Genomic DNA, 27,193 nt, shown 5'->3' on the forward strand with positions numbered 1-27,193 from the left:
TGATGTTGAAGGAAAGAGATAGAGGATGTAATAGATGGAGAAAGTGCTATGAGCAAAGCCTAAGAAAGTATGACCAGCTGCCACAAGCATCAAGTGGTCAAGGCTTATTGGCTGTAAATCCTTTTTAGGATGAGTACAAGATAAGGTGCAAAGATAAATTTGGGGGGCAGTTCTTGGACACCTTTGGAAGCATGGCATAAAACAGCCCAGAAGCATGGTAACACTTTCACCAAGAAATAATATGGACCTTAAAGAAAAAGATGAACCTGAAAGTGAAAGTTAGTCACTCAGTCGTGTCCGACTCTTTTGTGACGCCCTCGACTGTAGCCCACCAGGCTCCTCTGTCCATGGAATTCTCCAGGCAAGAATGCTAGAGTTGGTTGCCATTTCCTTCTCCAGGGGATCTTCCCAACCCTGGGATCGAACCTGGGTCTCCTGCATTGCAGGTGGATTCTTTACTGTTTGAGCCATTAGGGAAGCCCTTATATAAAAAGATGTCAGACCAAAAAAAAAAAAAAAAAGAAAATCTTTTTTCCTTGAAACATATGTCTAACTTTATCTTAGAGCCAGATATCTAGTCCATTCCTTCCATTATGAGTAGCTTGTGCACAGTCATACAGTATTGAGGGTAGATTTGAAGTCAGACTTCAGACACTTCCATATTTATTTGGGTAGCATTTCCATTCAGCACCAACTAATTTCCACTGCTTTTGCCGGGCTGAAGGTGCAGGTTCATGTAGTTCTTCCAGAATTTGACTAGCCTCAGTTGAGACTTTAACTGAGCATATTTTTTGGATGTTGAAGCAAAGTCCTGAAAAAATGGTAGATTTATGGTGCACCCGAATACCTCTCTCATTGTAGACTGGTACTTTTAGCCATAGTTTTCTCTTTTTTTTTTTAGGACACATACATACACACCACATGTGTATATACATACATAAATATACACATGTATACATACATACATATATATATCTATGTATGTGTATATATTATATATAGACCCATACAGAGGTACACACGTTTACACATATATATTTCAAATTATTTTGTTTCCTGTATTAAAACAAAGTATCCATACCCTTATTGGAATATGTTAACCTGAATAGTTTTCTAGGCAGTTTCCTATAGGTGATCTCATCAGAGCTTGCCATGACATGTTTTTTGAACCTACAATATTAGTTCTCCTGCCCTGTCTGTTTGCTTTCCCAGGTTAGGGACTTTTTCAACTCTTAGGTCTTCAGATATATGCTCTGTCCCTTTCTCTCTTTTCTCTTTCTGGGACCCATGTAATGTGAATGTTAGTATACTTGATGTGGTCGCAGAGATCTCTTAAACTGGCCTCATTTGTTTTTCTTCTCTGTTTAGCTTCAGTGATTTCCACTACTGTGTTTCCAGCTCACTGATTTGTTCCTGTGTCTCATCTAAGCTGCTGCTGCTGCTGCTAAGTCACGTCAGTCGTGTCTGACTCTGTGCAACCCCATAGACGGCAGCTCACCAGGCTCCCGTCCCTGGGATTCTCCAGGCAAGAATACTGGAGTGGGTTGCTATTTCCTTCTCCAGTGCATGAAAGTGAAAAGTGAAAGTGAAGTCCCTCAGTTGTGTCCAACTCTTCGTGACCCCCATGGACTGTAGCCCACCAGGCTCCTCCGTCCATGGGATTTCCCAAGCAAGAGTACTGGAGTGGGTGCCATTGTCTTCTCTCTCATCTAAGCTACTGTTGATTCTTTCTAGAGTATTTCTTATTTCAATTATTGTATTCTTCACCTCTGTTTGGTTCTTCTTAATATTTTCTAAATCTTTATTAAAAAATTCTAATTTCTTACTCTGTTCATCCAATCTTCTGCCAAGTTCTTTGCACATCTTTAAGTCATTAACTTTACCTCTTTATCAGGTAGATTGTCTATCTCTACTTCACCTAGTTCTTCTGGGGTTTTATCTTGTTCCTTTGGAAGATATTTCTCTGCCATCTCATTTTGCCTGATTTGCTGTTTTTATTTTTATTTTTTTAATATAAATTTATTTGTTTTAATTGAAGGCTAATTACTTTACAATATTGTGGTGGTTTTGCCATACATTGACATGAATCCGCCACAGGTGTACATGTGTTCCCCATCCTGAATCCCCCTCCCACCCTCCCCATCCCATCCCTCTGAGTCATCCCAGTGCACCAGCCCTGAGCACCCTGTCTCATGCCTCGAACCTGTACTGGCGATTTGTTTCACATATGATAATATACATGTTTCAATGCCATTCTTCCAAATCATCCCTCCCTCTCCCTCTCCCACAGAGTCCAAAACACTGTTCTATATATCTGTGTCTCTTTTGCTGTCTTGGCATACAGGGTTATCGTTACCATCTTTCTAAATTCTATATATATGTGTTAGTATACTGTATTGGTGTTTTTCTTTCTGGCTTACTTGACTCTGTATAATAGGCTCCAGTTTCTGCTGTTTTTATTTCCATGTATTTGGAAGGTTTGTTTTGTTTTCTGACCTTGGAGAACTGGTCTTTCATAGATGATGTCTTATGTATCCCAGCAGTACATTCACCTCTTATTACCAGAGCTCAGTGCTCTTGGGGTGCCCCCTATGTGGACTACATGCATCCTTATACTGTGTGTGTGTTAGTTGCTTAGTCGTGTCTGATTCTTTGCAACCCCATAGACTGTAGCCCACCAGCCCCTCCATCCATAGGATTCTCCAGGCAAGAACATCAGAGTGGGTTGCCATTTCCTTCCCCAAAAGGAACTATAGAAAGAAAGAAAGTGAAGTCACACAGTTGTATCCGACTCTTTGTGACCCCATGGACTATAGCCTATGAGGCTCCTCCATCCATGGAATTTTCCAGGCAAGAGTACTGGAGTGGGTTGCCATTTACTTCTCCTCCTTCTACTGCAGTGGGCTGAATACTGTAGATGGTCTGGTAGGCATGGCTATTCTTACCTCTCACCCCTACCCCTGCCTTGGTCAGTTGGTTGCAAAGCCTGCTTTGTGCAGAAGCTGCTGGCAGCTGGTGGCAGGGATGGGTCACAAGATAGCACTTTGGGGATTCCAGAGGCTAGTGTTGGCCCTCCTGTGGGTTGACCTGGGATCCAGGACAAGTGTTTGTGGGGCTGGGGGTGTTTGATCAAATGTTGGTCTGCTGATGGCCGGAGCCTGTTCATTATATGGCCCACTGCAGGGCCTGGAGTGTCCCCAGATAGTTTCAGCTCATTGGTGAGTGGGCTGGATCCCACAATGACAGGCTGAGGCGTTCAAAATGTCTCAGAACTGGTATCCTATCAGCCTGGGGTAGGCAGAGCCAGGTTCTGGGTTCTCCGGCTACATAGCCCTGGGGGTCCTGGAGCTGATGTAGGGTGGTGTCTTGTGTGTTGCTGGGTGAGGCCAACTCCTGACACAGCTGGCTGCAGGGTCTGGGGTGTCCCAAAGCTTGTATAATCCCACTAGTGATCTAGGGGCTGGATCCTAGGGTGCCTGGCTCAGAGGTCTTAGAACTGGTGTTGGCCTGCTGTTGGGTAGGCTGGGTTGTGACATGTTAGGCTGTGGGGGTACTGCCGTGGTCCTGGAAGTGGTGTCTGTCTCCTGGTGGGTGAGCCCTGGTCCTGGGGTCTCAGGCTGTAGGACCCAGGGTCCTGAAGCTGGTGTCAGCATGCTGGTGGACAGGGCTGAGGCCCTGGGGTCCTAGGGCTAGTGCTGGTGCCCTGGTGTGTGGGGCCAGGTCCTGGGCCCTCTAGTGGGCAGGGGTCTTAAGGCAGTAGTCCTGTTGGTAGATGGGACCGTGTTCCTACCCAGCTGATTGCTTAGCCTAAGGCATCCCAGTACTGGTGCTGACAAGCCGGTGGGTAGGGCCAGGTCCCAGAGCTAATAAGTTCCAGGGAGGATTCTAAAATGTCACTTGCCAGCACACATGTCCCTATGGTAGGACACACTCCTCACAATGGCTGCTGCCAGTGTCTGTGTCCCCAGGGTGAGCTCCAGTTGCCTCCTGCCTCTCCAAAAGGCTCTCCAAGATCAGCAGGTAGGTCTGACCCAGGCTCCTTTCAAATGACTGCTTCTGCCCTGGTTGCCAGAGCGTGTGAGATTCTGTGTTGTTGTTGAGTCACTCAGTCATGTCTGACTCTTTGGGATTCCATGGACTGTAGCCTACCAGGCTCCTCTGTCCATGGAAACTTTACTGGACTGATTGCCATTTTCTTCTTGGAGATCTTCCTGACCTAGAAATCAAACCAGCATCTCCTGCATTAGCAGGCAGATTCTTTACCTGAGCCACCAGGGAAGCCCCGTGAGATTTTGTGTGTGCCCTTTAACAGTGAGGTCTTTTTCCTACCGCTCTCCGGGTCCCCTGATTGGCCTTCAGACCTTAACCTTTTGGTGATCATCTTCCTGGTGCAGGATCCCCAGACTGGGAAGTCTAATGTTGGGCTTGACCTCTTTGCTCCATGTGGAGACCCTCTGCAGTTGTGATTGTTCTGTCATTTCTGGGTCATCTACCCAGGGGTCTGACTGTGCCTCATCTCCACCCCTCCTACCTGTCTTGTTGTGGTTCCTTCTTTATATCTTTAGTTGTAGAAGATCTTTTCTGCTAGTCTTCTGGTCTTATCAACTGTTGCTCTGTAAATAGTTACAAGTTTGGTGCGCCATGGAAGGAGGTGAGCAAGCAGTCTTCCTACTCTGCCATCTTGGTCAGTCCCCTTGTCTAAATGCTTCCTAAATGTCAAAGCATAATGTGTTTGCTGATTCTCTTATAAATAAACTAGTAAGTATGTTGTCCAAATAGAAAAAAAAACCTGAATTTTAAAAATAAATCTTGTAAAATGGATGGATTTTAAATTGTTTTTAATTAAATAGTGATCTCATTAGCAATTTAAGAGAAGCTTATGTCTCTCTTCTTTGAAAGGAAAAGAATAAACCATTATTATTTCAGTCATACCACAGTCAGCTATTGCTCCCTAATCCCTCATATAAAATGTCCCAGAATTAAAAAATAGTGCCCTTTACTATAGCAATAGCATTTGGAATAATGTCTATCCATGATAGATTTATACCCACTAATTTTAGAAGGCAGCATGTCTTTTCAGATAAAGAATGATGGAAAAGAGCTGGAGAGGGACCTCCTTGCTGGTGCAGTGGCTGGGACACTGTGCTTCTACTTCAGGGCATGCAGGTTCCATCCCTGGTCAGGCAACTAAGATAGCACATGCCACAAGGCCAAAAAAAAAAAAAAAAGAATGATGGAATTCCATCCAAGGGGCTGCACACTGCCTCACTGCTGCTTAATGTGAGGGAGATAATCTTGTTTCTCTAGAGGCCCACAAATGGTTTATTTGTATGATTTCACATTTCTAATCCATGTATCAAGTCCTCCAGAGCCTCTTTTCCTATGGATTCTCATTATTTAGAAGGACCCATTTACTAGGCCAAATACCTGTTGATGAGTTAATTTCCAACTGACTGCCAGTGCTCCTAATTGGGAACTTCAATAGAGCAACTAAAAATTTTTAAAATGTCATTTCAGAAAGTACATGTGATGTTGGAAACATTCAGTAGTCTGCTGTTCTTTATGGCCATTCAGATGAAAGTATTTCATTTAAGAAAGTTGTTTTGATCCAAGAATTGTGATTATTTTGTATGTGTCTTTCCTCACCAGTAGTGTATTTCTTGTTTATTATAGGATTCCTTCAAGCAAGAATTAACTTTCAGTAGCAAATTCATTGAAACTGTTCAAAATAAGCTACTTTTCTCTTCCTGTTTCAAAAGAAGATATCAGAGTCACAAATTTAAGATGATGGAGTAGTGTACAGGTACCACACCCCCACCCCACAAACAGGAGACCACAGGGTCCTAGGTACATCTCCTGTTTTCGAGGCCTTATCACTGCTGAATGGATTCCCCTAACAAAGACGCACGAGACAGGAGCTCACTTTTATTTGGTAGAGATAGGATTCATTTTGAATAATTTACATTGGGTGGCTATTCTTGTGCAAACTAGGGGATGAATGTTAAATGATAAAAGTGATCATTTTTGCCTTATGGAAGGACATTGCTGTGAATTCAGCCATAAACTTCACTCTGCAGCATATTAGTAAATAACAGTAACAGAAAATGTTGGAAATAGAATATGAGTAAGTAGCTCTTGTGTATTTATTCACTTTTTGTTCCTGGACAGGGACATGAACCCTGGGCCCTGTATAAGACTGTATAAGTAGCTCTTATGTTAAATCAGATTCTTCCAGTGCTTAAGCAAGGCATTCATCTTTGAAACTGCAGTAGCTCCTTTTGGAACATGATCAAGAAGCTGTGATTGAAAAAAGAGAAACAAACACAAAAAACCTGCTATCTGTACATATAGTTGTTAAAAATAGGAGATGGTGGGAATTCCCTGACAAGCCAGCAGTTAGGACTCTGTGCTTTGAGTGTGGGCCTTGGTTCAATTCCTGGGCAGAGAACTATGATCCAGCAAGCCATGCAGCGTGGCAAACACACACACACACAAAAGCACACACATATGAAAGAACAGGAGATGTGACAGTATTTTCTTTTTTTAGTCTTGAGAATTTGATTGTTAAGTTCCTATACAATATAGCAGAGCTTTACAGTAGTGATTTGAGAATCTTCCATAAGAACTAAGAAAACTAAGGATAGTGTTATGAAGAATAAATCAAACTATCTTCCTAAATAAAACTAAGACTGTTGGTTTGATGATTCAAGTTAGGAAATAACAAAACAAGCTGCGCTTTAAACCCTCTGAACATAGGGTTCAGGTGGTAAAGAATATATGGCAGTAATTCTTCTAAGAATAGGAACAGAAGGATAGGATTAAAGAAAGCAAATGGGATCTGCCACACAGGTATATTTGAGATGCCTTCATTCCAAGCATGCGGTCAGAAAGGAGATAAAATTAAAAGAAGGAAAAGTACTATAAATCCAAAAGTTCCTATTCCTAAACACAGAATGGAAAGGGACACACCTTTCTCCCTTTCTCCCTCCTTCCTTTCTTTCTTTTTTCCTAAACCAACTACTGATTAGCTTCAGTTCAGTTCAGTTCAGTTGCTCAGTCATGTCCAACTCTTTGCAACCCCATGAATCGCAGCACTCCAGGCCTCCCTGTCCATCACCAACTCCCAGAGTTCACTCAGACTCAAGTCCATCGAGTCAGTGATGCCATCCAGCCATCTCATCCTCTGTCATCCCCTTCTTCTCCTGCCCCCAATCCCTCCCAGCATCAGAGTCTTTTCCAATGAGTCAACTCTTTGCATGAGGTGGCCAAAGTACTAGAGTTTCAGCTTTAGCATCATTCCTTTCAAAGAAGGAATTCCTTCCCGGGGCTAATCTCCCTCAGAATGTAGGAGATCTCTTAAGGTTGGATCTCTTAAGAGCATTTAAAGATCCACTTCTTAATTTCTTCCTTTTCAGGGTAAACATGACAAACGACTTTAACATTCTTCCCAAATATTTAATCATTTTTATTGTTCTCTGGACCTTAAGCAGTTTTCCCACAAACTTTATAATTAACACACTGAAATAGATTCAAACATTTAAGGAATGATCTCCTGGTAGGTAGCATTTGATGATGAGGAACAGCCATCCTGAGGTGCTCATATGGAGGTTTTGCTGATCTGGTCCTTTCATGAGGAAGCAACTTGGGTACTTGTTCTCATCAAAATAAGACTTCCAAATTAAGAGGTAGCACTGATGTTTCCTTCTCTGACCATGCCTTAGGTTTATGATCTAAATGCAAAATAAATAGTATCTGGCAAAACATGGTTTGATCTGATGATTGGCTGGAAAATACCTCACATAGAAAGAAAGTACAGTGCCTACCATAACAAGCTGGTTGCTTATGAAATATTTATGGGCATGTTGGCCAATTAGAAAAACAAGGGGAAAAAATAAAAATAGATCCTGGATAGTATTGATGAATAACATAATTAGACTATCAGCCCAGAAATTATGAAAGGGTAAGGAAGCAGTGTATAAAAGTCAGTGCCTGTAATGCAGGAGACCCAGGTTCAATCTCTGGATCTGGAAGATCCCCTGGAAAAGGCAATGGATACCTACTCCAGTATTGCTGCCTGGAGAATTAATGGACAGAGGAGTCTTAACAGACTACAGCCCATGTGGTCACAGAGTCAGACACAACTGAGTGACTAACACTTTCACAACTGAAAGGAGCATTTCTCTTTCATGATTGGTGATATTCTTCCTGTGATTATATGAGAGAGTTGTGATGTACTTTACAGAGCCAGTGAGCCCTAAGAAATGAGGCATCATCTTTAACCCCTCATTGTGGGTTTCCACCAGATGTTGTTGTCTTTGACTGTGTGAATATCCTCAGGGGAACTGAAAAAAAAAAAATGCATAGAACATGATATCTTTTCTCTCCTTTTGTGTAAGATTGTCTGATGCAAAATAATTCCCCAAGCATTTTCTTCTCATATGCAAGGAGGCCAGTGGGAGAAATCATAGATGGGCTATAAGCCACTCTACATCTGACTGCTTCCTGCCACCTAGAAGGACACCTCTAGGTCTCAAGCCACATCTTTGTATAGATCTGATGAAGAATTTGCATGGGGGAAATTTTCTGCAGTTTAACTTAATTGGCTTGTACCTAAATAGGGTGAATACAAAGATACTCCTTAAACAGTAATTAGAATCTTTTCTCTAGGCAGATTTAGTACTACAAGAACCTGATTATTATGCAGTCCTAATGTACAGACTTAAAAGAGGCTTCATCTGAGCAGCCGGCCCACATGCTAGACAGACTTTACAGGAAGTAGCACATGGGTACCATAAGGGCAGATATCATGGGAAGCTTTATTTTTGACTTAGTAATAGGATTAATGCCAACCAGTTATTAATATCATTACCATTTGGCTGATAACCAGTTAATAAGGATATTGCTCAATCTTTTCTTCTGTCATAGCTATCCAATAGTTGGAAAAATAGAAAATTTTTTCAAGAGAGTGAGTTGAAGTTGTGTATAATTTCTTACTCATCTAATTAAAATGTTCCATTAATTATTTTCAGGGTTACGTTTTTTAGAAGCTGGTAATCTAAATCTTAACAGATCTTAGAACATATTTGACTAAAACAGTTGAATTGCAGACTTCACAACACAGTAAATCCATTTTTTTGTCTTTCAGTAGAATCTGACTTCATATAGAAATTTCATATCTACTTGTTTGTAGTGATTTTTGGTGATCACTGTTATAACTTTCTTTTTTCTTAAAATAATATATACATATTAAAAAAGAAAATTACTTAACCAGAAAAGCAAGTAAAAATTACTCATAATTCCATTACCCAGACAAACCTCTGTTAACCTTTTTGTTGAATATCCTGCCAATCTGTTTCTCCTTGTTTGTGTATCATCATTAAATTTTTTGTTTTATTTATTATAAGAAAAGATATATTATTCCATACATGTTCTTTGGATATTTTATGTTATTAGGTACTCTAGAATCCAATTTTATTATCTACAAAGGATTCTCTCATATTTTAGTGTAGCGGTTTTGGTTACTTATATGTTTCCTCTGTTCCCTTTGCATTTATATGATATAAACTTCATGCTTTTGTACAAGTTAGTTTGTTGGAATTGTTGTTTTTAACTTAAGCTGTTCGAAGTATTGGAGCCAGAGCAATTGAACAAAGGAACACAATTAAGGTATTTGTTCAAATCAGGGAATCATCACATCACAGAGGCTTAACTACACTAATTAATTAGTTAACTACACTAATTCATCTGAATGACCCTGGATCACCTTATGTTAGAATTGGAGGAAATTAGTGAACATGTGAGAAAAATATCTTTTAGAAATGACACCAATAAGAAGTATTATAAATAATTCTGCCTTTTAGGAAAACAACTCTACCTTCTAGGGAAACTCTAGTATTCAAAGAAGATGAGTTGAATACAAGTTCCTGGATAATAAATCTTTACCTCTATAGCCTGAGTCATTTGAGACTCCTAACAGTATCATGAAGTAGTAGACATATTAAAAACTAAATATGTGGACTTACATATTAAATATGTAAATATATAGATTCACATATTAAATATGTAGACTTGTATTAAAAACTAAAAGTTGCCATAAAATGCAAATTCACATGTGCCAGAGACATTGTGGATAAGTACATGATTGGTGACGATATATTTTATAGTTTGTCCCCTAAAGTATAGTTCCAATACTTTATTGGAGTGAGATAGGGTGTACAATGAAGAAAACTTTGTTTAGCAGGAGCCCGGAACAAACTTGTCAAGAGGGGGAGTTTTGGAAAGTTTAAATCAGAGAATGTTGGAGAACCAAAGGTCAACATGCTTGTTCAGTGAGCTGATAAGGAGGCATTCTGGCACATCCAAGAAGTATTGGGATTGGTCAGCAGAAAAGACAGGTGGCCACACAATCGAGCCTTAAAGAGGACAATAGTACCAAAACAAAAGCAGAGGAAAGGAGAAAAATGGGAGCAAGGGAAGAAATAAACAGCAGCCAAAAAAGGCACCAAGGAAAAACTGGAAATTTACGAGGGTGAGCTGAGAGGCTATTCATGGAGGCAGAAGATGAGAGTTGCTATAGCATGTTCTTCCCCATGGCTATAGGAGAGACAGCTTCTAAAACACAAGGATTCTGTATTCAAGGTACTGATTTGTTTTAAAAATATTTTTAGCCAAAGGTAGGAAAAGAAAGGATTTCCATGCTTCACCCTCTGTTGGTGTATCAAATTTACTAGAATAGGCATTCTGGAGCTTGCTGTCATAGTAGGTATGTCCTTACAGACCTAGGGCTTCACTCCTGATGATGGATTTTGTAGCTACCTCAAATAAAGTAACATGGGATTGAAATAATGAAATATGCGTGTGAACCCAAGAAGTCTAATGGTTGGTTTTCTTCTGGGCTTGTTGCTTGCTGGTGGTGGCTGCTTTCTATTCTCTTCCAGAGTTCCGTTGGAAGAGTGCTGTCTTTTATTTTTGACAGAATGCTGATCCAGGTGTGCCTGTTTTTTTATTGTAAATTTTTGTGGCGTTGCCTGAAATTTGTAATGAGAAAACTGACTGGAAGATGTGAACTGCAACGAATCTGTTATAATACCAAGCCTGGAGCTTCTAGAACCATGAAAATTGGTAAGCATGAAACAAAGAAGTAAGCACAATGTAGACTTTCTGTAATTGAGGATACAGTGTTATATTTCAGTACAATAATTGTAAACCACTTGTAAAAGATAATATTTGAATAGCTTTTAAAATTATCTCTTTTCCAGAAACATCACTGAGAGATTCAAAAAGTAAGGTAAGTAAAATTGTTTCTGTATTTTTCAGCAACTTCTCACTTGGAGGCTTACCTCCAATCATCCAAAAGTAAAAATTTTAAGAAACAAAATATACCTCTGGCTATGGGCTTCCCTGGTGGCTCAGATGGTAGAGAGTCTGCCTGCAATGCAGGAGACCCAGGTTCAATCCCTGGGTCAGGAATATTCCCTGGAGAAAGAAATAGCAACCCCCTCTACTATTCTTGCCTGGGAAATCCCATGGACAGAGGAGCCTGGCAGGCTACAGTCCATGCAGTCACGAAGAGGTGGACACAACTGAGCGACTGAGCACATGTATACTAAGGCAAACTGAGAAGAAAGAATTTTTTCCCATCACAAACCACTGTGCTTTTTATCTAAAAGCAGGTACTCATGAATTTCCAGACAGATTTATGCTGCACATATTACTTCATTGTTGAATTCATCCCTTTTTATATCTCATTCCAAATCATAAATATTCCATGGAAATAAGAGAAGTGTTATCTCTCTGCTACTTCCTCAATATCCAAATCATTTAACTTTATACTCAAGATTTTCCAAGCCACTATGCTAGCATTTCTAGCACATAGTTAAGCACCCGCATAAGAAAGAAAAATTTGTTTCTTAAGATTCTTGAATATTTAACTTTGACATCCTTAAGACTGTATCTCCTATGTACTTCACACAGTCATAGACATATACTCATTAACAATGGAAACCATGTGTATTCAGTGAGAAAAAGAAAATATAATATTTCTATGTGAGTAACTTGAAACAGATGGAAGTGGTAAAAAAAACAAGCTTATGTATTTTTGTTTTATGTTTATTACCTTATTCAGAAAAACACCAAATTTACTAGAATTTAAAGACTACATGAATTTTTGTTTTTAAGCTTTAAACAAATATTTGAAGCCCCAATTTAATTAGACCCCACTTAAGATACTAGTGTTCATGACAAGGGAACTGATTTAAACTTGTTTTCTAGCTATTACAGACTTCAGTGAGTGTTCATCCTGATGCTATTGAAAAAACTATAGACGACATCATGGAACTGAAAAAAATTAACCCCGACATAAATCCACAGTAAGAATATGTTCATCATGTTATAAATATAAAACAGAAGTCACATGCCACATACTTAGTATTTCTAAATATGCTGTTTCTAAATACTTTCTCACACACGCTTTCTCTCTCTCTCTGTCCTTTCTCTGCCCCAGATAATTATCTGCATGTTTTGACTTTCAGGTGAAAAATAAAGAAAAAAGATGCCTTTTTCATTTTTGTAAATAGCAGCAACTTTGTAATTCTGTTGTGATTTATGTTTATGCTTTGAGGTGCAATGAATGTAAGAAATCTGATGGACGCCCTTGATATCAGAAGATGAAATAAAGGGTGCCCATTCATCAACAGTCACTCCATATGCTGCCTATGTTTTACATTAACAGTAAATGTACAAATTGTAAATGTGCCTGAGCTGACTCTGCTCTATGAAGAATATTTCTTCAGTTCATGACAGACTGTTAATCTTGGAGACAGTTATTACCTGCTTGTGAAGAAGACAGACATGTGTGGGAGGAGAGATGACTTTTATATGAAGACTTTAGAATTTTGTAATTAGTTGTCTTATCTTGGAAGTATTAAAATGCATTTGGAAATGTATATGATATTTAAAATTAGCTTTATATTTTCCATTGGGTACAGGAATTTTTCTGTAAAATTTTAGTCTAAGGATATTGGGTAGAATAAATTCTGTATGCAGATACAGTCAGATACAGTTTAGGTAGGTAACAGTCAAACTGTCTTTTAGATGTGCATACTTAAGAACTTCAGATGTTACATTCAGAGTGCACTTAGCATAGGTCTCTTATGTTGGAGGGATTCCAGGTACTAGCTAATTGCTCATCACAAAACTCCATTTCCACATGGTATCCATAGCATTCTTCTGCAGATGCTTCAGCTAATTAGCTGCTTTCCCTTATTCAGCTTTATTAAATATGATTTAATTATATAGTAAATGTCTTTTTGAAACCTACTGACTTATTTCTCTGAAATGGTGGTAAGAATGCAATTCATTTAAAATTTAAGATTACAGTTAGGCATGAGAGATATATTAGACCTATAGAGATTGGGTTAGATTTAATAGCAAATCTTTTCTGTCTCTTTTATGAAAGTTATATATTTCATTCAGAAGTGTTTCCTTACCATCTATTCTTTTGATTTCCTTTAGGAAGAAAAAACTTTTATAGGTAGTATTTAATTGTGGTTTTGGACCGTGAATTTTAAATCATTATAACTGGGCTCAAACACAGCTTCATTAATCAAAATAGGAACCATTACAATCAACACATTTTTGCCAATGAGAAATGTTTGTTTATTCCTGTAGCATAAAAACCCATGCTTTGGGATTTGACAAACCCTTGGAAAGCATTTTCTGCCTCCTGCTGATTGTAGAAGCGTTTTCCTTGCAAAAAGTTGTTGAGTTGCTTGAAAAAGTAGTAGTTTACTTTGAGAGGTCAGGTGAACATAGTGGATACGCAGAACTTCGTAGCCCAGTTTGTTCAACTTTTGAAGTCTTGGTTGTGCAACATGTGGTTGGGCATTGTCGTGGAGAATTGGGCCCTTTCTGTAGGCCAGTGCTGGTTGCAGGCATTGCGGTTTTCGGTGCAAATCTTCAGTTTGCTGAGCATACTTCTCAGATGTAATGGTTTCGCGGGATTCAGAAAGCTGTAGTGGATCAGATCAGCAGCAGACCGTCAAACAGTGATCATGACCTTTTTTTCATGCAAGTTTGCCTGTGAGAAGTGCTTTGTAGCTTCTTCTGGTTCAGCCATTGAACTGGTTGTTGCCAGTTGTCATATAAAATCCACTTTCATCACACATCACAATCCAATCAAGAAAAGCTTTGCTGTTGTTACATAGAATAAAACACTTCAAAATGACAATTTTTGATTTGCAGTCAGTTCATGAGGTATCCACTTATCGAGCTTATTCACCTTTCCAATTTGCTTCAAATCCTGAATGACCATAAAATGGTTGATGTTGAGTTCTTTGCCAACTTCTTGTGTTAAAAGGGTCAGCTTCGACGATTGCTCTCAGTTGGTCATTGTCAGCTTCCAGTGACTGACCATTGCGCTCCTCAATTCCAAGGCTCTCATCTTCTTTGCAAAACTTCTTGAACCACCACTGCACTGTATGTTCATTAGCAGTTCCTGGGCCAAATGCAGTGAGTTGTCTCCATTGCTTTACAATCCATATAAACTCGAATGAGAAAATTGTTCAGATTTGCTTTTTGCCTAAACATCATTTCCACAGTGTCAAATAAATTTAAAATAAAAAGCATCTAATAAGTCATTAGCAAAAAACGTAAAGCAAGAAATGTGCATTAAAATGATGTATAACATGGCCACATTTATTTAAGACTGTATTCCAATATCAAATGGCAAACTTCAACAATGCAGAAATTAGGGTTAGGGTTAGCGTTTGGGGTTATGGTTAGACCCTGACCCAATAGATTGTATTTTACAGCCGAATATGAATTTTAGTGTTTTTTTTTTCCAGTTTGACATTGACAAAATGTGATCTTTAAAAAATTAAATAATTTTCTGGAAAAAAAATCAAGAAATAGAGCTGGGGGAAATACCATGTAATCTATCAAGCCATCACTACTATTAACCTTACTTTGTTTTATACATTTTTTCAGGTGCCACTTATGGTGGTGGTAAGAATTACTACTGTAAAATTGAATTGGCTCCCTTGTTCTCTTTTTTATTTTTCCCACTCTCCTCTTTCCTCCAAATTAACTGTCTTCTCTGTCCTCTGTTGATTTTCTGGGTGATGAGTACCACTGTGCCTTTTTCCTAAGTTTAAATATCAGATTTAGGTTTTTTTTTAAATTGAACATTCAGTTTTATATCAGTTTAGTGTTCTGGGTTATCTGACACTGCCCTTTGTGTTTGAAATAAACATACAGTCCTAAAATAAGATTTTCTATTGCCCTCAACTTTGAGTTAAACTCTATACATCTTTTCCCTCTCAAAAAAGATGGTTATGACACTGTCGTTGTGATTATGATGACCCCCCATTCCAACAAAAAATGTTTAAATTTAGTGAGTGAATTAGAAGTCAGAGTATATTGAGCAGTAATTCTTGGCTTGCATCATATGAAATTGCTTTTGTTGAATCACAAAGTTGAATGACTATAAGGAAACTAGCAGCCATCAAATGAATACAGGAGGGTAATTTATGTAACAGTAATTTATGGAAAAACAGGATCTTGGTGATTATTTAGTCACCTGTTTAATGAACTCGTAATGTTATTTGACTGCTTAAGGAGACTCTATTTCACATTTTGTGTTATAGGAGAGAAAAACAGCATTCAGATCATAGGAAATAATGATCATCTCTATGTCATGCTTGCCAGGTTGATTTTTGTTCCAGTGATATGTTTTAAGGGGACTGATAATCAAACAACCTGTACATTCAGAGAAGACTGAGCAAGATAGTAAAACATCTGAAAACCACGTCCCATGAGAAGGAACTGCAGAAAGTGGGGATTTGAGATAAGACCCTGGAGATGAGACTGGAAGAAAGAATTCGTCTTAAAATTAATAGACGTGGCAGGGAAATGTGGAAATATATTTTCTCTGAGAACAGCATTTGAACCATTTTGTAATAAAGCACATTTGGTTTCAGCATAAGAAAAAGCATTCAGACAAGTAGAGTGGTTCGAATGAAATGGGAAATGTAAAGTAGTGAGTTCTTTCTCTTGGCATTGACTTATCTGTCAGGGGTGCTTGCAAGCAGAAGTGTTTTAATTTTTGTTGCTTTCATTTGTTTTGAAATTTCTCTTACCCCTAAGCCCCTGGGACTTTCTCTCACACTAAATAGCTGCCCACACACACCCTTCTGAAGAGTTTCTGATGTATCTACCTAAGGGAGTAAAATGATCCCTAAGAAACTATGACCACCTGTATTTTCTACATCTTTCAAGTCACCTGCATAAAGAGCTCCCATGTTTTTAAGCCATATTATTGCAATTTGACTTAAGAAAAGACTGGAATGAGAGGTAAATTTTAACTGACTTCCACAATTGTCCATGTGGAGTTTCAGTTAAAAATTGTGCTTCTATTAGATCCTATTTGAGCAATTTCCTAAATATTATATAAATATGAAAAGCCCTATTGTACATACATTAAGTGAACAAACACCAAAGAATATGTTTTGTTTTTCCTCATATGTGTTTCTTCTATTTTTTAACACCTTAGATTGGGAATCTCTCTTCAGGCTTGCCTTCTGCAAATTGTTGGCTACAGAAACCTTATTGCAGATGTGGAAAAACTGCGCAGAGAATCCTACGATTCTGATAATCCCCAACATGAAGAAATGCTTTTGAAGGTCAGTCCTTGAACACATTTCAGTTCTTTACTTAGGTCAGCTGTTTGTCAAGCCCCTACTGTGTGCTAGGCACCGGTCTGGATGTGGGGGAAACCAGGGTGAATATGACACGAACACATTGAAATAATAGGTAAAACCTACTTTTTCTTGCTAGTTCAGATGTTGAAGGTAAATTTTTCAGTAGAAAATCCATGTGAGAAGTTAAAGCCAATTTTCATGTGTAATCTAAAAAGGCATGAGAGGTGATTTATATGGCCTCTCACATTTGGCTCAAGTTTAGATTATTTAGAGCTTCCCTGGTGGCTCAGATGGTAAGGAATATGCCTGCAATGCACGAGGCCTGGGTTCGATCCCCGGGTTGGGAAGATCCCCTGGAGAAGGGAATGACAACCCACTCCAGTATTCTTGCCTGGAAAATTCCATGGACAGAGGAGCCTGGTGGGCTACAGTCCATGAGGTTGCAAAGAGTCAGACACAGCTGAGCAACTATAATACTTTCACATTCACTTAGATTGTTTAACTGTGTCAAAAACCAATAGAAATAGCATTAGTCAAAGAGTGACCTAGGATTTCCACTTATGGCTTTTAGTAGACGTCAAAGAAGATGAAGTTGGTTTCTGCTTCCACAATAGCTCCCTGGGGAAATTACCGAAGATCTTAATGAGGATTATTTATTCATGTAACTTGGAGAGTATTAAAGAATAGGTAAAAGTTTATATATGGTGTATTAAAGCTGTTTGAAGAATAATATGCAGTTTTAAACACTCCTTCTGGGCTGTCAAAGCAAAATCTTCAAAATCTTATCTGATCTGATACTATATTATGACACATCAATAAAACTTTAAAAAATGAAGACAAGTCTTTAGAACTATTCATCTGAAATGTTTTATAAATTCATTTCTGAAAATAGATGCTCTTTAAGTTGGAGTGCTTCTTTGTCCTTTCCTAGAATTCAAAATGGCGGTAATGAAATTGGAAGAAAACATTTGTTTAGCCGCTTTAACTTATTTTATTGAAAAATGTAAATAGAAACTATAATTTGAAAAGTGTATCCTTTTGTGATTTTGTGTGTAGTATATATTTTTGTGTATGTAAATGCTTAAGCAGATGACTCATTCATCCCTACTAATTAGTGCTAGATCTGATGTCAGTCATTAAAAGTAACAATAGTTTTATTCTTAACAATAGTTTCTTCTTTTTCTCCTCTGCTTACTTTTAGCTACTTAGTGGCTGAGCTTCATCTCTTTGGTTAGTTTTTTCCTGTGTTCTGCTAGGGATAGTCAACTTTAATTAAAGGAACTCAAAGGTGGGAAATAAGAGGTGATGAAAGAGAAAAGACATGTTGTAGTTAACGCACTGGCCATATGCTCCTGAGCAGTTCATTAAAATGACTAAAATGCCCTCTGAATCAATGACATTTGGGTACCTGATATACATCATCTTAGTTGATCTGTTGTTTGTGTCCTGGCACACAGGTTTTCAGCAAATACGAGTGAATGAATGAATTATTGAAGTCATAGATACAGATCAAGAACTTTTATGATACAATTTGAGTATGTCAGTGTTATTTTTATAGTCATAACTATACGAGATAGGCAGGGGGACGATTTTTGTTGTTATTTAGTAGCTAAGTTGTGTCTGACTCTTTTGTGACCATGAGTACTGTAGCCTGCTAGGCTTCTCTATCCATGGGGTTTCCCAGACAAGAATACTGGAGTAGGTTGCCATTTCCTTCTCCAGGGGATCTTCCTAACCCAGGGATCAAAGCTGTGTCTCCTGCATTGGCAGGTGGATTCTTGATGGTCGTTATCTTAATTTTTTTCATCATTAACTTTATTTAAAAAACTTTTTATAGAGGTACTGTTGATGTACAATATTATGTTTCAGGTTATACACAATGAAAGTGAACGTGAAAGTGGCTCAGTTGTGTCCAGCTCTTTGAGACCCCATAGACTATACAGTCCATGGAATTCTCCAGGCCAGAATGCTAGAGTGGGTAGCCTTTCCCTTCTCCAGGGGATCTTCCCCACCCAGGGATTGAACCCAGGTCTCCTGCATTGCAGGAGGATTCTTTACCAACTGAACTATCAGAGACACCCTAAATAATAATTCATAATTTTCAAAGGTTATACTCCATTTACTTATAAAATATTGGATATATTTCCTGTGCTTTACAAAATATCCTTATAGCTTATTTTATATATAGTAGTTTGTACCTCTTAATGCCCTACCCTTATCTTGCCCCTCCATGCTTCCGTCTCTCAACCGGTAACCACTAGTTCTCTATATCTATGATACTTGTTTAACGTTTTATTTACTAGTTTATTTTTTTAGGTTCCATATGTAAGTGATATTGTGTAGTATTTTTCTTTCTCTATTTGATTTATTTCACTTAGCATAATATCCTCCAAGTCCATGGGGCTGAATCCCATTGTATGTATAATATATATACCATGTCTTTATCTGTTGCTGGGCACTTAGTGTGCTTCCATATCCTGGCAACTGTAAATAATGCTGCTTTGAACATTGTAGTACATGTATCTTTTCAAATTAGTGTTTTCAGGTTTTTTGAACATATATCCAGGAGTGGAATTGCAGAGTCATATAGTAGTTCTACTTTTAGTTTTCTGAGAAACTGCCATACTGTTCTCAGTGGATGCACCAATTTATATTACAACCAACAGTATACGAAGGTTATCTTTTCTCTACATCCTCACCAGCATTTTTTCCTTGTGGTTTTTTTTGATGATCGCCATTTTGACAGGAATGAGGTGATTTCTCACTGTGGTTTTGATTTGCATTTCTCTGAGGATTAATGATGTTGAGCATCTTTTAATGTATCTGTTGGTGAAATATATGCCCTCTTAGAAAAAAATGTTTATTCAAATCTTCTGCCTATTTTTAATCATATTTAAAAAAATTTTTATTGCAGTACAGTTGATGTGCAATGTTATGTTAGTTTCTGGGGGCTTCCTAGGTGGCTCGAGTGGTAAAGAATCCCCCTGCCAATGCAGGATACACAAGAGACAATAGCTCCTGATGTACAGCAAAGTGATTCAGTTTCATACACACACATATACATATTCTTTTTTGCATTCCTTTTCATTATGGTTTATTACAGAATACTGAACATAGTTCCCTGTGCTGTACAGTAGGAATTGTTGTTTATCCATTCTATATTTAATAGTTTGCATGTGCTAATCCCAGATTCCCAATCAATCCCTCCTTACCTACCCTCTTGGCAACCACAGATCTGTTTTCTATGTTCTGAATCTATTTCTATTTCATAAATAAGTTCATTTGCATCACACTTTAGATTTCACGTAAAAGTGATACCATATGATATCTGTCTTTCTCACTAACTTCCCTTAGTATGATTATCTCTTTGTTGTTGTTCAGTCAGTCAGTCATGTCTGACTCTCTGCGACCCCATGGACTGCAGCATGCCAGGCTTCCCTGTCCTTCACCATCTCCCCAAACTTGCTGAAACTCATGTCCATTGAGTCAGTGATGCCATCCAATCATTTCCTCTGTCTTCCCGTTCTCCTCCTGCCTTCAATCTTTCCCAGAATCAGGATCTTTTCCAATGAGTCATTTCTTCCCATCAGGTGGCCAAAGTATTGGAGCTTCAGCTTCAGCATCAGCCCTTCCAATGGATATTCATTCAGGACTGATTTCCTTTAGGATTGACTGGTTTGATCTCCTTGCTGTGATCTCCAAGTGACTCTCAACAGTCTTCTCCAATACCACAGTTTCTGCAAATGGCATTATTTCATTCTTTTATATGGCTGAGTTGTGTTCTATTTTTATCCATTCATTTATCAATGGACAATTATGTTGCTTCTATATCTGGGCTGCTGTAAATATTGCTGCTATGAACATTGAGGTACAGGTATCTTTTCAGATTATACTTTTGTCCAGATATATGCCCAGGAATGGGATTGCTGGATCAGATGACAGGTCTATTTTTAGTCTGTTGAGGAGACGCCACAGTGTTTTCCACAGTAGCTATACCAGTTTACATTCCCACGAACAGTGTAGGAGGATTCTCTTTCCCTAACACCTCTCCAGTGTTTGCTGTTTGTAGATGTTTTAATGATGGGCCATTCTGACCAGAGTGAAGTGATATCTCACTGTGGATTTGATTGGCACTTCTCTAATAATTAATGATGTTGAGCATTTTTTTTCATATGCCTATTGGCCTTCTATATGTTTTCCTTGGAGAAATGTCTGTGTAGATCTTCTGCCTATTTTTTGGTTGGGGTTGTTTGTTGTTTTGTTATTGAGTTGCATGAGCAGTTTGTATATTTTGGAAACTGAGCCCTCGTTGGTTGCATTGTTTGCAAACATATTTTCCCAGTCCATAGATTGTCTTTTCATTCTGTTTATGAATGCCTTGGCTAGGGAAAAGCTTGTAAGTTTGGTTATTCTCTGTTTATTTATTTTTTCTTGTATTTCCATTGCCTGGGGAGGTTACTGGTGCTGGACTTTGTTTATTGAGAAGTTTTTTTTTTTTTTTTTTTGTATTACTGATTCACTTTAATTACTGGCAATAGAACTGTTTATATTTTCTATTTCTTCCCCATTCAGCCCTAGGAGATTGCACTGTCTAGGAATTTGTCCATTCCTTCTAGGTTGTTCATTTCATTGGCATACAGTTGTTTACAGTAGTCTCCTACAATCCTTTACGGGCTTTCCTCGTGGCTCAAATGGTAAAGAGTCTGCCTGCAGTGCGGGAGACCTGGGTTTGATCCCTGAGTCAGGCAGTCCCTTGGAGAAGGAAATGGTAACCCACTCCAGTATTCTTGCCTGGGAAATCCCATGGACAGAGGAGCCTGGCAGGCTACAGTCCATGGGGTCACCAAGAGTCGGACATGACTGAGTGACTTCACTTTCTTCACGATCCTTTATGTTCTGTGGTGTCAATTGTACTTACTTGTTTTTTTCCTTGTTGAGTCTAGCTAAAGGTTTATCTATTTTATTTATCTTTTCAAAGAACTAGCTTTTAATTTCATTGATCTTTATATTATTTTCTTTGTCTCTATTTCATTTATTTCTGCTCTGATCTTTATGATTTCTTTACTTCTACTAACTTAGGTTTTTGTTTGTTCTTTTTTGAGTTGCTTTAGATGTAAGATTAGGTCTTTATTTGAGATTTTTCTTGTTTCCTGAGGTAAGGTTGTATTGATATAAACTTCCCTCTTGAAACTACTTTTGCTGCATTCCTGGGTTTCAGATCATTGTGCTTTCATTTGTCTCTAGGTATTTTTTTATTTTCTCTGATTTCTTCAGTGATCCATTGGTTTTTACTTTTATATTACTGGCCTCCATGTGTTTGTGTTTATTGTAGTTTTTCTTGTAGTTTATTGCTAATCTCGTAGCACTCTGATTACAAAAGATGCTGGATATGACTTCAGTTTTCTTAAATTTTTAAGGCTGACCTTGTGGCCTAGCACGTGGTTAATCCTGGAATATGTCCCATTGCTCACGAGAGTAACATATATTCGGCTGCTTTTGAATGGAATGCTCTATAAATATCAGTTAAGTCCATCTGCTCTAATATGTCATTTAAGGCCTATTTCCTTATGATTTTCTGTCTGGATGATCTGTTTGTTGATGAAAGCAGAGTGTTAAGCCCCCCACTATGATTGTGCTACTATTGATTTCTCCCTTTATGGTTGTTAGTATTTGCCTTACATATTGAAGTGCCTCCTATATTGGATGCATACATGTTTACAACTGTTATACCTCCTTTCTGTACTGGTCCCTTGATCATTATCAGAGAAGGCAATGGCAACCCACTCCAGTATTCTTGCCTGGAGAATCCCAGGGACGGGAGAGCCTGGTGGGCTGCTGTCTATGGGGTCGGACAGAGTCGGACACGACTGAAGTGACTTAGCAGCAGCAGCAGTAGCTTGATCATTATGTAGCATCCTTCTTTGTCTCTTATAACAGTCTTTGTTTTAAATTCTATTTTGGCTGATACGAGTATTGCTACTCTAACTATCCTTTGATTTTCTTTTGCGTGGAATACTTTCTTCCAACGCATCACTTTCAGTCTGTATATATCCCTACATCTGAGGTGGGTCTCTTGTAGACAGCATATATAGGGGTCTTGTTTTAGTATCCACCCAGCCAGTCTGTGTCTTTTTATTGGCACATTTAACCCATTTACATTTAAGTGTATTCCTATATCAGTTTTCTTAATTGTTTTGGGTTTGTTTTTATAGGTCTCTTTTTTCCCTTCCTCTTTCATTTTCTTCTCTTGTGATGACCATCTTTGGTGTTGTGTTTGGGTTGCTTTTACTTTTCTGTGTGTATCTATTGTAGTTTGGAGGTTTGCTGTTCCCATAAAGTTGTGCTATAACAGTTCATCTATTTACATGGTTTTTTGTCTGTTTGTTTTGTTTTGTAAATTGCCAGTCTCTTTCCCACCTAGAGAAGTTCCTTTTGTTGCATAGTTGATCGGGTGGTTCTCTTAGCTTTTGCTTGTCTGTGAACCTTTTGATTTCTCCATCAAATCTGAATGAGAGCCTTCTGGGTAGAGTATTCTTGGTTGTCGGTTCTTCCCTTTCATCCCTTTAAATATTTTGTGCCACTCCTTTCTGTCTTGCAGAGTTTTTCCTGAGAAATCAGTTGATAACTTTATGAGAGTCCCCTTGTATATTATGTGTAGTTTTTCCCTTGTTGCTTTTAAGATTTTATCTTTGTCTTTAATTTTTGTCAGTTTGATTACTCTGTGTCTCGGTGTGTTTCTCCTTGGCTTTGTCCTGCCTCAGACTCTCTTCTATATCTTTGTTAACCATTTCTTGCATCTTCTAAATCTTTGCCTCCATTTTCCCCCAGCATCCTGTATCATCTTCACGAGCATTATTCTGAATTCTTTTTCTGGAAGATTGCCTATCTCCACTTCATTTAGTTGTTTTTCTGGGATTTCATCTTTTTCTTTCCTCTGGAACATAATCTTCTGTCTTTTCATTTTGTTTAACTTTCTGTGATTGTAGTTTTCTTTCTGGATGCTGCAGGATTTCAGTTCTTTATGCTTCTGTCTGCCCTCTGATTGACAAGGCAATCTAAGAGGCTTGTGCAAGCTTATTGATGGGAGGGACTGGTGGCTAGTAGAACTATATCTTTCTCTGGTGGGCAGGACTGTGCTTAGTAAAACTTTAATCTGCTGATGGGTGGGCCTGCACTCCTTTTCTGTCAGTTGTTTGGACTGAGGAACCTAGCCCTGGAGCCAGAGGCTCGATGGTGGGGCAAATGGTGGCCTCTAGGAGGGCTTACACCAATGAGTACTTCCTAGAACTTCTACTACCAGTGCCCTTGTACACACAGTAAACCACAGCCACCCCTACACCTCTTCAGGAGACCCTCCAACACTAGCAGATAGATCTGGTTCTGTATCCTTTGTTCACTGCTCCTTTTCCCTGGACTCTGATGCACACAAGACTTTGTGTATGCACTCTAAGAGTAGAGTCTCTGTTTTCCCTAGTCCTGTGGAAGTCCTGCAGTCGAATCCACATTGGCCTTCAAGGTCAGATTTCCTGAGCAGTCCTATTCCCTTTGCATAACCCCCAGGTTGGGAAGCCTGACGTGGGACTCAGAACCTTTGCAACAGTGGGAAAACTTCTATGGTATAATTGTTCTCCAATTTGTGGGTCACCACTACACTAATATGGAATTTGATTTCATTGTAATTGTGCTCCTCCTACCATCTCATTGTGGCTTCTCCTTTGTCATTATACATAGGGTGCTTTTTTTGGTGGGTTCCAGCATCTTCCTTTTGATGGTTGCTCAGCATTTAGTTGTGATTTTGGTTCTTTTGCAGAAGGAGGTGAGCACACGTTCTTCTACTTCACCATCTTGAAACTATCTCCTGCTTTTTTTTTAATTTTTATGATCTAGTAGGTTGATTATATTTCCCAAACTTGGAGTAGTAGCTTTTTGTAGGAGACGTCCTATGTGTCCCAGCAGTAAACTTCCCTCTCTTTACCTGAGCTTTATGTTTTAGGGATTCCCCCTGTGAGAACTTCAAGGGTTCTTCTATTGTGGTGGGCTGATTATGTGGGCAGTATGGCAGGCTTGTTAGTCACCGATCCCATTGGTTGCCAGACCCTGCTTTGTATGGGGGCTGCTGCCTGCTGTTCAGTAGGACCAGCTCAGGAGGCAGCTGCTGTAGAATCCTGGGTAGCCCTGAGGCTAGTACTGGCACACTGGTGGGTGGAGTACAGATCTAGGGATCTGGCTACAGGACCCAGGGGGTCCTGGAGCTGGTGTCAGATTGCTAGTGGATGGAGTCAGTTCCTGATACAGTTGGGTGTAGGGTCTGGAGCATCCCAAAGCTTGTATTGTTAGCCTGCTAATAGGTGGTGCCAGAGCCTAGCTAGTCCCAGTGCAGGGCCTGGCCCTCTGGTAGATAGGCCATGTATGTAGGCTTGTGACTGTTATCTGCTCCCTGGTGGGTGAGGCTGCTCTAGAGGCTAGAGAAGGTTCCCTAGAGAGCAGGGCCAGAACCCAGGTGATTCTTAGACTGATGTCTGCTTTGTAATTGATGGAGCTGGATTCTTGGTTCTCTGATTGGAAGGGCCATATTCCAGAAGCAACTGTGGGTTTAAAATGTCATAAGGTCACCTAATCTGCTGGTGGGTGGGGCTCTGTCCCCATCCAGTTAGTTGCTTGGCCTGACATGTCCAAGTGCTGGTGCCTACAGTGTTCTGGGCCAGAGCAGGGGTGGGTCCTCGGTCTACAATGGTGCTTGCCGGTACCATTGTCCATGTGGTAGAATGAACTCCTCAAAATGGTAGTCATAAGAGTCTGTGTTCTCGGGGTGAGCTGCAGTTGCCTTCTGCTGCCCTAGAAGACTCTGCAAGATCAGCAGGTAGGTCTGACCCGGGTGCCTATCAAATTAATGCTTCTTCCCTCAGGCCCACTGCATGTGAGATTTTGTGTGTGCCCTTTAAGGGTGAAGTCTCTATTTCTCCCAGCCCTTTGGTAATTTAGAAAGAAAAACTCCACTGACCCTCAAAGTCAGATACTCTGGGGGCTCATCTTCCCAGCACAAGACCCCCAGGCTGGGGAGTCTGATGTGAGACTTAGACCTCTCACTCCTTGGAGAGAACCTCTGCATTTCTAATTATTCTCCCATTTGTGGATCACCCACCTGGAGTATGGGACATGACTATATTGCAACTCCACCCCTCCTACCTGTCTTGTTATTCCTTCTGTTAATCTTCAGTTGTAGAAGATTTTTTTTCTGGTAGATTTTGGTCTTTTTCGTTGATGATTTTTCTGTAAATAGTTGTGATTTTGATGTGCCTGTAGTAGGAAGTGAGCTCAGAATCTTTCTACTTTGCCATCTTGCCCAATCTTGGTTTTCATTACTTCAGAGATAAGCAAACTAAAGTATGTTAGTCCAGTCTCCGATTCACACAGCTAGTGAATTACAAAGGGCTGTCTCCCTCTATAATAGGCACCTTGAGCAAAGACATATTTTCTACCCTCAAATGGCTTGTAATCTAATTTGGGAGGTGCTCTACATCTTCAAAAGACACTAAATCTTATCCATAGAGTGTCTCTAAGTTCAGTTCAGTTCAGTCTCTCAGTCGTGTCCAACTCTTTGCGACCCCATGAATCGCAGTACCAGGCCTCCCTGTCCATCACTATCTCCCAGAGTTCACTCAGACTCACATCCATCGAGTCAGTGATGCCATCCAGCCATCTCATCCTCTGTCATCGCTTTCTTCTCCTGCCCCCAATCCCTCCCAGCATCAGAGTCTTTTCCAATGAGTCAACTCTTCGCATGAGGTGGCCAAAGTACTGGAGTTTCAACTTTAGCATCATTCCTTCCAAAGAAATCCCAGGGCTGATTTCCTTCAGAATGGACTGGTTGGATTTCCTTGCAGTCCAAGGGACTCTCAAGAGTCTTCTCCAGCACCACAGTTCAAAAGCATCAATTCTTTGGCGCTCAGCTTTCTTCACAGTCCAGCTCTCATGTGTCTCTAAAATACCTCTCAAATGATTCCTGTTCCCACTGCCTTATTTTAGCCATCATTTCCAACTTGAGCTATTAGAATAGCCTTTTAATTCTGCCACTAACTATTAGCCTTCTCCCTTCCATCTTCTAAAATACCACTGGAGGGATTATTTTCATTGTATTCTCAATTACAAACTTCAGGTTTTCGGTGTCTGGTAGAAGAAAACCAGAAGGCATCTTCACATGCATTTTGGACCCTTTCCAGTTTATTTCTTTAAGCTATTTCTCCTTTATCCTATTATGTACAGCTCCCCCATACTCTGTCATTCACCATGACCCAGATTAAGCCATGCCATCCAACTGTGGTACCCTGTTACCCATTACTCTCAGAGTAGAATCTGGCTCATTTTTTAAAAATGTTGTTCATTGAGTTTTGAAATCTTCTCTAGCAAGTTTAGGCATAGGATCTTTATTGTCTTCTTCAGTTAATTAAAATTCCATAGCTGATAATAATAAAATCAATAATAAGATGTTCCTTGAG

General features: G+C 39.3%; 1 protein-coding gene across 9 annotated transcripts in view; it reads left to right on the plus strand.

The window, feature by feature from the left end:
* ELMOD1 (ELMO domain containing 1) overlaps nt 1–27,193 on the plus strand; it is an 86,131-nt gene that overhangs the window by 29,305 nt on the left and 29,633 nt on the right. For 5 of the 9 annotated variants that reach the window (XM_086339031.1, XM_086339029.1, XM_086339023.1 and 2 more), the window contains 4 exons: nt 10,976–11,121; nt 11,259–11,287; nt 12,271–12,368; nt 16,550–16,679. In XM_086339031.1, the coding sequence (XP_086195157.1) occupies nt 10,976–11,121; nt 11,259–11,287; nt 12,271–12,368; nt 16,550–16,679 (403 nt within the window). Of the gene's footprint in view, nt 1–5,673; nt 5,804–10,937; nt 11,122–11,258; nt 11,288–12,270; nt 12,369–16,549; nt 16,680–27,193 lie in introns of all 9 variants that reach the window. The other 4 variants (XM_086339025.1, XM_086339026.1, XM_086339028.1 and 1 more) reach the window with 3 other exon arrangements.

Source organism: Bos grunniens, chromosome 15 (genome assembly GCF_055505025.1).
Source record: "Bos grunniens cultivar Pamir isolate PY7600 chromosome 15, Bosgru_T2T1.0, whole genome shotgun sequence".
Lineage (NCBI taxonomy): Eukaryota > Metazoa > Chordata > Mammalia > Artiodactyla > Bovidae > Bos > Bos grunniens.